The sequence below is a fragment of the Phaseolus vulgaris genome, unplaced genomic scaffold, assembly GCF_000499845.2.
Source record: "Phaseolus vulgaris cultivar G19833 unplaced genomic scaffold, P. vulgaris v2.0 scaffold_240, whole genome shotgun sequence".
Taxonomy (NCBI): domain Eukaryota; kingdom Viridiplantae; phylum Streptophyta; class Magnoliopsida; order Fabales; family Fabaceae; genus Phaseolus; species Phaseolus vulgaris.
The window spans coordinates 8511-24756 of record NW_027174183.1 but is presented as its reverse complement, the minus strand read 5'-3'; the positions used below and the strand labels follow the sequence as shown (position 1 = coordinate 24756).

General features: G+C 32.6%; 2 protein-coding genes across 2 annotated transcripts; both read right to left on the bottom strand.

Annotated features, from left to right (window-relative positions):
* Positions 1-3829: 3829 nt before the first annotated feature.
* Positions 3830-5095, bottom strand: LOC137817593 (fasciclin-like arabinogalactan protein 12). The gene has a single exon (XM_068620876.1). It carries the CDS (start codon positions 5007-5009, stop codon positions 4005-4007), a length of 1005 nt encoding a protein of 334 aa, XP_068476977.1. The 5' UTR covers positions 5010-5095; the 3' UTR covers positions 3830-4004.
* Positions 5096-5759: 664 nt separating this feature from the next.
* Positions 5760-16246, bottom strand: LOC137817595 (nucleolar complex-associated protein 3-like). Its single transcript, XM_068620878.1, has 13 exons — positions 15656-16246; positions 14621-14790; positions 14315-14508; positions 11538-11746; positions 11311-11413; positions 10900-11063; positions 9568-9706; positions 9048-9224; positions 8839-8975; positions 8275-8604; positions 7420-7559; positions 7185-7282; positions 5760-6685 (listed from the first exon to the last, which is right to left on the bottom strand). The coding sequence occupies exons 1-13, from the start codon at positions 15811-15813 to the stop codon at positions 6209-6211; spliced, it is 2496 nt and encodes an 831-aa protein (XP_068476979.1). The 5' UTR covers positions 15814-16246; the 3' UTR covers positions 5760-6208.

Sequence of the window (16246 nt, the reverse complement as noted above, 5' to 3'; positions counted from 1 at the left end):
AATTCTAGAATAAAAAAAATCATGGTTTTGAAAAAATTTCAAAAAGAATTTTTAAAACTATAATAGATATGCGTAAGTTACTTTACTTATTTCCAGAGATATATCTCTACTATTTTATTATTTATTCATATATTTTAATCATCAAATAGTTAAGTGAACTACTTTTGTGTTGTATTATATATCTTCTAGTCACAAAATTTAATTGAACTTCATTTACTCATCAGTTTAGTAATTAATTTGAAACAACATCATATAAGGATATGTATTAATTATTATATTTAATGTTTTGAAATATTCTAATTAAGTTATGATATATACTCATATATTATTGACCAAGAAAGGATATGTATTATTCGGAAAAAAAAATGTTGCTGAGTTCTAATATACATTTAATTTAGAGTAAATTATGAAAGAAAAGTTGAAGAAAAATATTTTCATTTAACATTGAAAATGATACAAACATATATATTATTTATTCTTAATCAACTGTATAATAATTATAACTATTAATTTTTAATATTTAATTAGCATTGTTATTGTCATGTTTTTAAATAATTTTTTTTCTAATCAAATTTATATTATAAATATGTATAGCACCGGGTACTTGCTGTATTTATATAAGAAAAAGACATAATAATTAATAATTATGCTCATGAAATTATTATTTATGCATGGATTTATTTAAATCACATCCTTCATGACTCATTCTTGTTATCATATTATAATACTTCTATTTTTAGATTTAATTTCTTTTTTATTTGATTTTCTATTATAATATTTTTATTTATTTCATATAATATCTAAATTAGTATCTATTATTGATAAGTAGTTTTTAAATTGATACCTAATTAGTTATCAAGATTTTAGCTACCAATTATTTAAATTTTAAAACTGGTAGTTAAAACCTAGGTAGCTAATTCGATACTAATTTATAAATTATTTATCAATAATAGAAAGTAATTTATTTATCAAAAAATTTCTTAGTGTCTAAAATAGTATTTAATTAGTTAATATAACAACTAATTATTATTTTTTTCTAAAATTATTTTTTATTTAATAATTTTTTTTAGTGATTTTTTATAAAATTTATGTAAATTTTTCTTAATAATATAAATATTAATAATATTTACTAATAATATATGTTCAATAATCTCAAATTCTGAAGTTTTCTTTTTTTTATATATACTTTTTTTTTTGTCAAAGTTTGGTATATTTGTAACTTATCCCCAATCATTCTAATTTTCTTAATAGTATAATAGACTAACTTTGTTCTCGCAGGTTTTCATTTACTTACCCTAACTCAAAATAAAGGAGTCTTACACTTGCAAAAAAAAAATATTTGCAACAATTAAAGTATTATGTATGAAAAACATTGATAATATTGCATTTGAAGGATTTACACTTAACATTGCAATGATATAATTATATTTACAACAATTAATCACAGATGCATACTCTCCTGGTATCTCCTTTTCATCTAAAACACTCATTTTTTCTTTTCAGAATCTAATACAAACATGTCATGATAGGTAAATTAATATAATTAAAGATAAAGATATAGTTAAAGTTAATCCAATATCAAGTTTCACATTATTAAGAGACCAAAACTCAAAATATTGAAGATTAACTTACCCATGAGTACATATGTTTTTAGGGACCATACCAATTTATGGCAGAGAGGTTCTAATTATTAAAAGTTGACTAAGGTTTTTTTTATTCTAATATGAAGGTATATAAAAAAGTGGAAATCACATATGTAGTGAAGTTAACAAAATTAAGATGAAAGTCAAACCTGACTTTGACAAACTTGTAATTTTAAGGACACAAATTAACTTTAATGAAATTTGATAATCAATAAATTATGATTAAGAGATTGCTTTGTTAAACATGGACCAGACCAAAATAGTAGGAAAAATATGTAAAAAATACAAATAATTTAACTATTGAAAATAAATTATTACATTATATATTTGTCTATTATGCAAAACTAATACTAATGCAAGATGATATATTCATGATATATGAATCATGAAATGACACATCCAAATTAATTGATCATACCACCTCATTTAACGCATGAAAATAGACAAGATGAATAATATGTCTCTTCTTTATTGTATTTTAATAACTCATTTTACATCATGGATTTGACACTTTATGAAATCGAGTTTATTTCTGGTGGTCAAATTTATCTAGTGAAAGGTCTTTACAAAATTTGAATGTTTATATGACATGTAATAAAACAAAATTATTAAATAAAAACTAATTTTAAAAAAATTATTAAATAAAAATTAATTTTAGAAAAAAAATAATTAATTATTATAGTAATTAAATTAAAAATTATTTTAAAGATAAAAAAATTATTAATTTTTAAATTAATTTTTATTATTAATAAATAATTTTTAAATATACCAATGTTTTAAATATTAATTTTTTAATATTAGTATCTAATTAGCTACCAATGTTTTAACTATCAATTATTTAGATTCTAAATTTGGTAGATTCTAATTTTTGTAGCTATTTAATATTAATTTAAAAATTATTTATTAATAGAAACTAATTTAAAAATTAATAATTTTTTTAATTTTTAAAATAATTTTTAATTTAATCAATGTAAAAATTAATTTTTTTTATTTTTAAAATTAATTTCTATTAAATAATTTTTTATTTATTGCAGAGCTGTGGTACAACAACTAGATGGTAATAATGAACCATAAGTAGTAAATGAAGATAAAGATGATGGTAGAAGAGTACAAGAACCCCCACAAAAAATAACATGCTTAGTTAAAAATTGGATGAAATTCAAAATATACAAGAATTGCATTTTCCAATAAAAATGACTCCCAAGAAGAAGGCCCAGTGGTGCACATTAGAAAAATAAATATGACTATTAACAAACAACAAAGGTTATTTGAAAAAAATACTATAAACTAAATAAATCACCTTTTTTTAACTAAAACTATTCACTTAAGAAAAGGTATGGGTTTCATTCACTTGAACCTAAGACTGAACATAACATAAGGCAAATAACATTTGTAATGTTACTCCAAGTCTTATAAGGTCTCAGCCTCTCGGTGGTCTCGGCCAAGCCTTCCTAGGTCTCGGCCTCTCGGCCAAGTCTTCTAAGGTCTCGGCCTCTCGGCCATACCGGTACACTTGCCCCCCAGGCTCAAGGGCAGATGTGTTAGATATGTTCGATGAGTCTTTAATGATGGGTGTCGGTCGGTTTCCATTGATCGTGCGGCTATTCCATTTCTCGAGGTGTGACGTGACCCTAGGTGTGATCAAATAAGTTGGATTTGGGCAGTCGGCCTTTTAATTGTGATTTTAATCGAACAAGAACGGGCGATCGGCCATTTAGTTGTGATCTTTAATCGAACAACTAAGGATAGGTGGCCAGCTTACTTGCGATGTTAATCGAGCAAGTGTAGCGGGCGGCCGTCCATTACTTGCGATGATAGTCGAGCAAGAGGGCCGTCGGTCAGCCAATGCTTGCGATGTTAATAAGCAAGTTTGGTTGGCGACCGGCCGACACTTGCGATGTTAATCGAGCAAATTTGGTGAGCGCTCGGCCGGCACTTGCGATGTTAATCAAGCAAGCGGGGGTTCGGCCAGTACTTGCGATGTTAATCAAGCAAGCGGGCGTTCGGCCAGTACTTGCGATGTTAATCGAGCAAGTTTGGTTGGCAATCGGCCGGCACTTGCGATGTTAATCGAGCAAGCGGGCGTCGATAAAGAGCTCAACATTTGAAAATCAAGTCCAGCTCTACAAATAATCTAATCACTCCAAATCCAGAGCTGAGAAAATCAAATGTAAAACTATTCGAAGTAGACAAAAAGGTTAAATATGCATAACATTGAAGTAGCCTAACACAGAAGAATACAACAATCTCAGATATATATACTGATAATTCACCACTGTAGTACTCACTCATGCCTTTCAATCATAGCACACTTGAATATTAACTGAGTAGTATGTAACGGCTGGGGTGTTTGAAAATTCATCATGATGACAATGTAAGCACAAGAAGTACTCCAAGAACATGGGACACCCACTTTCCTTGTAAGTTGATTTTCACAGTGCCGGAGTTGTCGTTCGTGGAATTAATATCAGATGATTCTGAGGAATCTGGAGACACTGGCTTCTCCTTATCCGCTTTAGGAGCCTTTGCAGAAGGTTCTGGTGCCAAAGATGGTCCCTTTGCTGGTGCCTTCGCCACTGCAAAGAAGTCCATAGGAAGAAGCACCTTCCCCACCTTGTAAATAGCGAGATGTTTATCTGTGTATACAATGCCTGTGATGGTGGTGTTAACCTCACCCGTTGAGATGTTCACACTCCCTCCGTAACTTATCACATTCAGTTCCACCTTTCCAGGTTTAGCCCCTGCAAGTGTTCTCACTGGGTTGGTTAGAGTATCGAAGTTGGAGCTAGACACATAGTCAGAAAGAACATGGAACTGTAAGAGCTCCAGCTTTTGGCTGTCAGAAAGAGAGTTGAGGAAGCCTGCTTTCAGTTCAGAGAAGGAACTGTCATCAGGTGCAAGAATGGTGATGCCACCGGATTTAGTAGTGAGGAGCTGTGCATTGAGTTGGTTGATCAATTGGGTGGTTTTCATGAGGCGGATTAGGATGTTGAATGACTTGGCCTGCCTCAGGATTCCAACAATGTCAACAGCTGCAGTGTCAGGGGTGGAATCACTTGGTGACTGTGGCAGTGAGGGAACCAATGGTTGTTTAGGAGCCTCAGTTGGTGGGGTAGGGGTAGGTTGTGGTGGTTTGAGAGGGGCAGAAGTTGGAGATAATTGGCCTAAAGTGGTGGTGGAGTACAAGAATGAAAGTAGCAGTGCTAGTGAGAAGGACAAACCAAATTGCTTTTTCACCATTTTGGTCTTGTTAGATGATAATGGTGTAGAAGATATTGGAAAGGAATGCAAATGGTAGGATTTGTGTATGCAATGTGCACTTGATGCATTGATGGTATGGTGGAGGAGATGGTTTTTATATAGCATGTCTGAGAGTGGGAGACAATGAAAGGTAGGTGAGAGGTTTTGTTTGAAAATCTTGAAATGTGATTTGTGATCATACAATGAGTTAATAGCTGGCAAAGGAGATTTGAGGTGTTGCATCAGTGAAGATGTATGGATGTAAGTTACAAACTAAACTGTTAAAGGGTTACTTCATCAGATGCTTAACCTGCTGCATTTTTGTTTTTTCTTTTCTTAGTAATGAGATGGGAAGGTTAACAATGTGTATAAACTGTTATTGCTAAGAACATTCTTGATCAGGTAATTAAGCTATATAAAGAGGACATTTTAATCTCACCGGTGTATATTTTTCTTATGAAATTTATCAGAATAGTACAACTTTGAAAAAAATATATAAAATAATGTCCTCTTATATTATAATATCAATTTTGTGAAGTTAAAATAAATTTTCATATTATTTAAAGTTTATTATTTTTTAAGATAATATTAGAGTTATTTAAAGTTTATCATATTTAAATTTATTAAGCTCGGTTGCTCATTACTCTAAAAAAAATGTTAGAAATATCACATCAAGATATAAAAAATTATAATAAATAGGTAAACACAAACCTAAATAAAAGTTCAATATACAAATGTCTAATCGTTATGAAAGTACACAAGGAGCATGGAATTATAAAATATTTCCCTTTAATTAAAAATAGCACATTAACTTTTATGGATTTGCTCATCAAGTTAACAAGTATATAGAACGAGAAAGTAAAGGTACATTCACCATTAATCATTAAAATACTTTATAAATTTAACTAAGAACCAAAATAGTAAATATACTTGACTTTCTCACTTCATAAACATTCCTTCAGAGTAGTCAACTCCAATTTTCATACAAAGAAAAGACAGTATTACAAAATTGATTGCGCCTTAAACAACTATCCATTCATGAAAGGCAGTGAATAATACAAGATCCCAAACACTCCTAAATAATGATAGCCTCTAATTGCAACTAGTAATTCAATTGAAAATGTATCTCCTCCCAATTCAGGCACTCATGAGGTGAACTCGTTTGAGGAACACTTGTTGGCTGGCCAATAATCTCCACTGGAAAATAACTGTAACTGCATAACATAAAAACTGGACACTATGGATGCAATAAAGATAAGATGCAACAATTGTTAGAACCTATAGGGCCGTAGACATCACAATGCAATGGCTGATCACCTCCTTGTCTATGATCGTTTCTTTTGTTTCTTTTGTTTCTTATATTGTTCATATAGCTGCAGCGATAGTGCAGTCCTGTCCAGCTCCTTTCTCAACCTTTCATTCTCCTTGATGTCATGATGAACCATAAAATGGGAAATAAGTTTCCTCTGCAACTCATTGTCATCAAATGAACTCATTACAGTAGTAGAACCAATGGAAGGTGATGTAGCAGGGCCATTTGTTCGTTTCCGCTTGTTATTTAATTTTATACTGCCACTTTGCTGTGTGAAACATAATTCCTGGTCCAGAGACATTTCCTTATAAGCTAGCTGAGGAGAGGTCTTGGATAAAAGGACCTGGTTATGTGCAGTACTCATACTTGAAATGCCCGAGGCCAGCGTTGATATAGCTGGATGATAATGGCTGGACAAAAGATTGAGTTCCCAAAGTACTGAGGCAAGGGCACCACTTAAATTGGGGTCTGTGGAATATGGTAGATATTTCTGCACACCAAAGTGGGAGAGACAGTCCATAAAAACACAAGAAAATGGTCCACAACAGAATATCTTGTCATCAAATTCACACGTTTTGCATTTTTTCCATAGACTGACTTCGACATTAATATTCACACATATAAAGGAATAGCTTCAGGAAGATGCAGGCTACTACTTACGAAGCATTCTCCACCTTTCCCATTTCCCTTTTAGTTTATACTAGGCTGTTGTTTTTTCATTATCATTTATCTCTATACAAAAGGTCTTATGCTTGGTATGTAAGGATTTTGCACTAATGCATAACTTTGTTGTATTATCACATTATTAGCCGATGCACAATCCACAAAAGAAATGATAGAGCACTTTACAATAATAGATCTTTTTAGTGTCACCTCTAGCCTCTTGTTTTGGCACACCCAGTTTAATTTCTTTTATTGTGACTGCTTGTAATAAATAAAGCAAAGAATCTGCACTTAATGCAAACAAATAATACACGAAAGATGCTTACAGGAATTGTGCCAGAAACAGAGCCCCCTCCAATGTCATTTTCCAACAAATTTCTGCACTTAACATTCTTCTGAAGGAGATTCTTTACGGTGACCAAGGCTGAAATGGGGGATTCAAAGGAAAACTAAATTTAAGTATGTCTCTCTTTTCATTTTAATTTCTATTTCCTGTGTTTTATTACAGAAGGTAGTGTTGCATACAAAATGGAAGGTTGATATAAGAATGCTAAAACATACCAGCCATGGAATCTGCTGATCCAACACACAGTGATATTGTTGCTAATCTTTTTATAAATGCAGCAGTCTTTTGCATGTCATGTTGCTTATCATCGCACAACATTATCTTCAAAGCTTCTGCTAAAACCTCTCCTTGATCTCTGTTTCATAAACAAAACACAAATTAACTGGAACAAGTTAAAAAAAATAAAAACAAACTGAGAAATTTGCTAATAAGGTGCATTTCCCTGTACAACATTAAAGTTGAAACAAGGAAAAATTAAAAAAAACAAAAATTTAATAGTACTTTATGTTTCCATGCTTCCATTTAATGCCATATATATACATGTGTATGTATGTGCACGCTATGGAACAAAATCAATTTTCGGACAACAGAACTAACTGATTCTAAAAGCACAAGATGTTAGGTGAAGGCCCGGTAATCATTTTTATCCCCATTTCTCTAATATATTCACCCATGACAAGGCCCCGGAGCTTTAGGTGTCAACATGTTTTTGGTTACAATATGTTTTTTCATGTGTCCATATATGCAAGCAAACTCTACATTGGGACAAATTAAATATTTAATTAGAAAAGTGAGAGCAGAAAAGTCTGAATTCCTACTTATTCTAAAACCTTAAGAGACCCACAGGATGTATTGCATCTCTAACAATACAATTTGTTCTTATAGTCACTAAATTTATATGCATACCTATGCATGTAAACTAGCATCTAAGACAACATACAAAAACAAGTACATCAATATCCACAAAAATTACCTATCCTGCAAGTCTGGTAGATTTTCAGCAACAGAAAATACTGGTCATAAGGAAAAACAAATTGAAAAGAAAAAGTAAATTGTATTTTAATACAAACCTTCCAGGATTGTATTCAAGTACAAGATTGTAAAGGTGGATAAAGAAATCCTGTAAATCAACATTTAAGGCATCAAGATTGTTCCGCATCACTTTAAAAGCAACTATGCAACATTGGAGACGTTCCGATACGGTCAAACATTTAGAACACTTGTCAGAAGTGTTGCCTGAGTAGCTACTTCCAGAAGCAAGTGCTTTCAGATGGTTCATTAAATCACCCATGAAATCAAGGTCAATAAGATGTGAAAATTTTGCCAGTCCTTTCAGACATGGAGCAAGCAAAGGGAGAGGTTCCACAGCAGTAGATAATGCCCCGGCATTTGCTTCAGGCCTGAGCAAGAATTATCATCCATCATGACAGAAAGTGATTAATTCTCATTCAAAAGCTACTTAGTATTCAAAACAAATAAAAAACTTAAGCAAGAAATATTAATAAAGAAAAATATAATCAATCAATAAATAAATAAAATATCTAATTCAATGGAGAACAGGGTTTATAAAATAAACCATAGAAAACTAATATTTCCTATGCATATATAGTAATACTTGTTATATAAAAACACACCTGACACGTATGGACTGCATTGTATGCTTCAAAATGCGAAAGTATGTCTCAAAGACAACTGAGAGTGTTGCAGTTTGCATCTGTCTCCTCTCCATAACATCTGGGGCAAAGGATGCAGCCTTGTAATCGGCTTCAACCTACAGAAGGCATAACTATAATATCATCTGAACAAAAAACCATAAGTGACTTTTATGGGGAAAAGTAATAACCTCCTCTCTTGTTTTGGAAATCGATTCTTGCCTACTTCTCTTTCTATCATTTTCCACCAACTGATTTGATGCCTCCATGTTTTTCCTTTTCTTACTATTCTTGTTTTTTAATTTCTGATCCTCTTCTTTCTTTTCATACTTCAAGAGATCCTCATTAAATGAAAGAGACAAGAAAACCTGGAAAGCCATTGCAACGAAGATACATTACTAAATAACTCTGTTAAACATTCCACGCAAATAAAATAAAATAAGTTTCACTAAAACAGGAACAGAACAAAACACAAGTTGTTGGTGCCTTTTTAAAAGAACTGTTTTAAATTAGAACATGTCTAAAATATTTATCATAAGTATTCAAGTTCTCTGCAGGAAAAGACTTAAAAAAAAACTACTTTAAACAAGCAGGCCCTTGATGATGTCACCACACAAAGTAAAGTAGAAATTTATTGGAAAAAGAAACAGAAAATTGACAAAATCTAGACTTCAAGAAAAAGATACAAATATCAGAGGAGCAGGGTTGTACATCAACAGAATCTGGGTGAAATTGGCAATTATGAGCTTTAACATGATCAGCAATCAATCGAACAGCCTCCAGGGTAACTTCACCCCCATGTTTCCCTTCATTTGTAAAGAGTGATTTAATTGTTGAACAACAAAGCTTCCTGTAAAATGAAAAAGGAAATTTCAAACAGATACATAGTAGTAACTGGTAAGTATCATGAAATAAAAATAAATAAATCACTATCCATATGCAAGAAGAAAGTAACTCATAACTTACAAGGTATTGTCTTACTAAAAGATTCAAGGGTCAATGTGACATGTGCACATTAAAGAGGGGCAAAACAGACCTTGGATAGGTCATCTGCAGGGAGACACATGGCTGCTGATCCAACAAAATGAGGGAAGGAGAAAAAGTGCAAGGCCCAAAATAACTAATTCTAAGCTGAAGGATTTCAAATGGTCTCAACACTATTATATAAAATTTGGTTATACATAGCGGAATTCTGATCTCTCTCTGGGACAATTCTATTCTCATATAGTATTTTCTATCTCTGTACTGCTACTATGAGGTAGCCTTCCTCATTGTAATTCATATCCATCTTAAGTAATAATATTCATTAGTACTGTTATAATATTCATTAGTACTGTTATATTGGTAATGTTAGTCAATGTTAAAAATATAAGCCATGTAAACAAAACTTTGTCTTTCCACCACTTAATAAACTGAAATTAGAATCATGCCTGACTTTCAGAACCCAGCTTCCACAGAAAAGTGAATGATGCCACAACTTACAATTATAAAATGAAATATTACTAATGAAACTTGGCAACAAGTTTCTGAGGCAAAGTTCATTACGACTACACACCTGAAGCATGTATTATTTTTAAACAATAGTCGTTTAAATGGAAAAAGACGATGATGTTACAAATTGCTAAGCCCTCAAAATCCAACTTCAAGAATATCGATATTCACATTCTACAATTCTTTTTTTACGAGGTATGCTTTCCAAAACATGGTAAAATATTTTGTATACTCTCCACTCCAACACTAGCTAAATGACAAGAAAACAATAGGCATACATTATTCCCCTCATAAATGATTTAAAGGAACATCCATAAAGAAAAGTTTTTTTTCTGTACATTTATAAATTCGAATGGCTAGTATATTATAAAAACTTTTATGCATACACTATAACTATACAAGGCAGTCAAGCACTTTTAGTTTTAATCCCATAAGAACCCCATTACCATAAACATTTTTCTTATGTCTCCAATGACAGCATACATACCCACAAAAATTCCGGAGAAAGCTTATTATAATGAAAAATGGTGAACAGAAAATATACACCAGAACCTTATAGCGTCATTAGTAGAGCTTATGTTTCTGACAGTAGCATCCAACAAACTTTCCCGGTAGTTGAAATGGGGATTAGCATCAAGCAAAGAACAAATACAACGAACCGCTACATGCTGAAATAGAGGCTTATTCTCTAAGGCCATCAATCTTTGCAAGTACACCTAACAACATGACAAAAGTAAAAAATAACACATCTTAGTCCCACAAATATTGAAAAAGATAGTATTTTATAAGAATTTCAAACAAGATATCACAAAAAGTTTGAGTGATGTAGGAAGTAGATCCAAGAAAAAGGCAACAATCACCATTGCAAGCACAGGAACTGGATATCATATATGACAGAATAACTATGATTCAGCTAAATAAGAAATTGTAGTATATAGTGTAACACTTAAGCATGATATGAACCTTGTACGCTGAAAGAAGAGTTGACTCATAATATCGCATCTTTCTTACAGTCTTTGAAACCTTCATTTCTAGTTCCTTTTCAGTAGGAAGCCTGATCCGATAACTGCCACATTGCATGTATACATGAAAGTAAACATTAAAAATACATTTAAAGTTGATTTTCGAAGCAAAAGAATCACAATATCATTACATATAAAATGTGCATTATGATATGTAACTATCAATACCCGGGTATGATATCTTTGAAAACAGCTAAGAGGGATAGAAGTCCTAGTTTAACAATGGTATGATTATTATCTTTAGATATCTGCACCATCTCTTTCAGAAGTTTAATATTGGACTCTGGATCTGTAAGCAAGGCACTCCCCAATTCAGCAAGTTTACACTTCTTACTTTCAAATGCCTCCTCAGCTGTAAGATCTTCTTTTATCTCAGCCTAAACAAAGTAAAAAAAGAGAGAATACCAAAAATTATGCACAACATCATGTTAAAAAATTTAGTCTTGTAAAATAGTTGACAGTTCAAGAGAATATACGAAATCTACAATTAATATGAAAAAACAAATATTTTTACTTTCAAGTTGAAACCCAATATTTTCAGCACATTCCTTTATTAGGTTCCTTTATCAGGTGAATGAAGATAAAGGAAAAGATAAACTTAGTACCTTAACAATGAAATGCATAAAGACAAAAGCTGAATACATGAAAACTATCTCTAAGTAAATCATCAAACTTACGATTACAAATAGTGACACATCTTTTATCTAAAAATTAAAAGGGCTTAACAGCCAAACAACAAATAACTTCCTCCAAAAAACAGTTGTTGATGTGTGACACATGATTTATTGGAATGCTAAAAAAGTAAATATTGCATGGAATCAATTAAGAAATAATCTTACATTTATATCATTTCATTAAATTTATTTTAATAAACCATTCCATTTCTATAGAGATGATTTGTGCTCTTATTTTTAATGAAGAAAAGATACAATAATAAGGAGCAAAATCAATACCTAATATTTCCCTATCAAATCATATCTCTAACCCTCTCCCTCAGCTAAAGCATATAGTTTATATGAATCAAGCTTCTTTCATATGATATCAACAAGGAAACCCTTAAGGGATCTAGAGAATATGTCTACAAGTTGGTCATTGGAGTTAGCAAAGTCACTGAAGATTTCTCTTGAGAGCACCTTCTCTCTTATAAAGTTACAATCAATCTCTACATGTTTGGTCTACTCACAGAAGACTAGATTTGACACAATGTGAACAGTAGCTTGATTGTCGCATCCTGTCATGGCACAATTCTCAACATTGTTTTTTGCTTCTTGCTCCTCTAATGAGAACATAATATCTAGAAGTGGACTTCTTATCTAATGATGATCTCGACCAATCAGCGTCGAAGTAATAGAGAAATTTGGAATTGACTTTGTCCTTGTATATGAATTTACAACCTAGTGCATCTTTTAGGTATCAAAGAGTACACATGGAAGCTTTCCAATGGCTATCACATGGATCTTTCAGGAATTGGCCAACCACATTAACAGTAAATGTAACGTCTGGCCTAGTAACAGTAAGGTAATTAAGTTTTCCTACAAGACGGAAAAATCTTTTAATGGCTCCCTCTTCCTTGGAAGAAGCTTCACATTAGGATCCATACTAACACTTGAATGACAATCAACACTACCAAGTTCAATAAGGATGTTTATTACATTCTAGCTATAAAATGAAAATGCAAGTGGATGATTGAGCAACTTAGGTGTGTGGACCCTAATTGTTCATTCCACCACTACCTTTATTCTATTCAGATCTTTCTTTTCTTGCCACGTCTATCCTTCTCTGCCTTTAGCCTGTCTTTGAGATCTATCTTGTTCTTCCTTTGACTTGCCCTGAGCATTCACTATCCAAAGTCGATTAGATCACTATTTGAGTCAAGTCAAGGTTTGAAATTGACTACGAAGACCAGACTTGAAATGAAGGATCCCATCATAATCATTCCCATTGATGATTACATCAGCAAAATATACAACAAGATAGATGCAAAGTCCAAATGGAGAATGGAAGTGAAAGATAAAGTGATTATCTTCACAAAGAGTCACACTAAACTCAAACAAAGCGAAGGTGAAATGACTAAACAATACTTGAGGTGATTGCTTCAAACCATAGATGGAGCAGTGAAGCCTATAAACAACACATGAGTTGTTGGAGGCTATTCACTCACCCATGAAGACATTTTTTATGTCCAACTAATGAAGAGGCCAATGATGAATGGCAGCCATAGCGACTAGCGAGAAAAAGGCAAAGGTGATTATGGCTACTAGGGAAAAAATGTCACCATAATCAAGTCCAAAAGTTTGAGAATAACCCAACTTGTTCCTTGAAACACAAATATATAGCAACCCAAGTGGTGTAGTAGGACATTTTAGTGAGTTTTATCACACAAAACAAAATTGGTGAAGGTCACATAAGTAGGAGTGACTGCTAAACACACCAAAACAACCACATACAATTGTGGAAAACCATGTTGAACCAAACAACTACAAAACAAAGAGTCACAAGAGGTGGAGGAGCTTGGCAAAAGGGTCGTTGGAGGAAGGCACATGTCAAAAAGAGAAGTGCACCAAAATATGGGATGCACAAATGTGCAAAAAGAGTGGTGTGAGGAAGGGTGGTGGACGGTTGCAGGCCAAGGATCAAATAGGTTGTTGGAGGATGGATGGCGGTTCTAGTCGTGTGGCACATCAGGGTGGTTCCATACAGATAGGATTGCTTGTAATTGTGTGATGTATACACACATAAGTATTCTTATTAATAATGAAAAAGACATACAATAATAAGGAACAAAATCAATACCTAATGTAATAAAATAAAACCATATCTCTAAATAATCAAATCATATCTCAAATAACTCCAAAATTGAAATAGTATCACATGCTAAAAAGAAAAGGATCTTTAAAACCATAAAAAAAGACTAAAATGATATTGTTAATTTGATTGGACAATACCAGCACTGCTGCTTGTGGTGTATCTTCCACTTCTGTTTTAGCCATTTCTTTCCCTTGTTTTTTGGCCTCTTTTTTCATCTTCTTAAGTTTGGCTCTCTTTTCAGACTTAGTTAGCTTCACCATACCTTCATCTGCATTGACATCCTCTGCAGTTCCCTCTTCACTTGGATCATTTTCTGATACTGTCTTTGTAGCTGCATAATTGTGAGAACATCATATGTTACCCAAGCAGTTGATAAAATAAATCAGAAATAAAGAGTAATCCGGTGACAGCAATGCATAAACTATATCTTGAACACTCTATACCTGTCCGGTAATGGAGTTTTCCATCCAATGTCTTGATTGGAAGAGCATCTGCACGATCAACCTGCAAACCAGTTTCTTCTTTTTCTTTCTTGAGAGCATTCTTTTGCATGCGTTTCTCATAAAGTTTTTCCAATGCATCATCTTTGGCATCAGCAACCCGTGTAACATGCCTGAGGATGTGTGGGAATGTTATTTCTTAAGTAACCTTGTCATATAAAACTCATCACAAATACATTCAAATAAGCTGATGGGTTTCCAAATTCTAAAGAATCAGGACAACCCAGCATGGGGTAGCTGCAGGCCCAAATTTCAGGTTGGCCCACCAGAGTTACCTTTAGTGGAAAATACAGAAGAAGGAAAGAGTTAGCTATAGGGAGAGAAGAGAAGACGTGAGGTTACACATAGAGGAACGAGAGATGTGTGTAGGGAGAATTTTGGGTTGTTGCTTTATATTAGGCAGAGAAATAGTTTCTATCAGGAGCTTATGCTCTGGGATTACAGGGGTTCTCTTCTATAATAATTTTGTTTCCAATCTATAGTACAAATTTCAACCTAAACCCCAAATCCCAAACCTTATATTGAATTGGGTTCCTATCAAAATTAAGAAGACACACGCTGAACAGGGGACAGTTGCATGCCTACCCTAAAGATTCAAACAGCAAGCTCAGGAAGCTTTTTGTCAGAGTACAAGAACCGATAAAAATGTTATAATGTGAAAAATAAAAATAAATAAACAAACTTTTCATTGATAATCTAAACCTTATTGCTATGGAAATTTTTTAACAATAAATCTGCAAAGTTTTCCATCCTCATAAGTGAGATAAAATATTTCCCCAAATTATGCACCTAAACAGTCGAAATTACGGACAGGTTTCAAAGAGACAAACTATGTAAACGTTATAATTTTCCCTATTAATAAATTGTGACAAAAACCTCGAAACTTTTGTAACATTTTACACAAAGTGTAGCACAGCAAGTAAGGGCGCTATAAAATATTATGAAAACAGGACAGAGGATTGGAAGAAAGTATCGAACTTGGTGATTGAATGGGTATCCAAGGTGGAGAGCAAGGAGGCATAGCTGCGATTCTCTTTAATGAATTGGAGGTCATCGTCGGAAACCTCAACTTCATCCTCTGGGATATCCGGTGGAAGCTCCGGCGGAAGAACGATTTTCTGCTTCTTCTTCCCCATTGGTTGGATGTATGAGACTGAGGTTTTTCTAGGGTTTACTGTTAGTCAAGGTGTGAGACAACACACAAATTTATGAGATTTATATTTATTAATATTTACGATTAAGTACCAAGTTAGAATTAAAATATAAATTACTTTATTATAATTTGTCTTCGTTTTATTTTGCTTTTGTTCCTAAAATATAACTGACGTTTGTTTTCTTAAGGTTCTTATGGTTTTATTTTTATTTTTTATTTTATTTTGTAATATGTAAACTATTTATAGTGCCTATCCACTATTTTTTTAAAGGAACTAATTCAAAAATTAAAAATATTCTAAAAAATGAAGTAATAAAATAAGATTTTTATATAAAAACTGAAGTATAAAAAATTTAAATAAAAACTGAAGTAACAAAATAAATGCCACCACGAAAGATTTTATGATTTTTTATTTT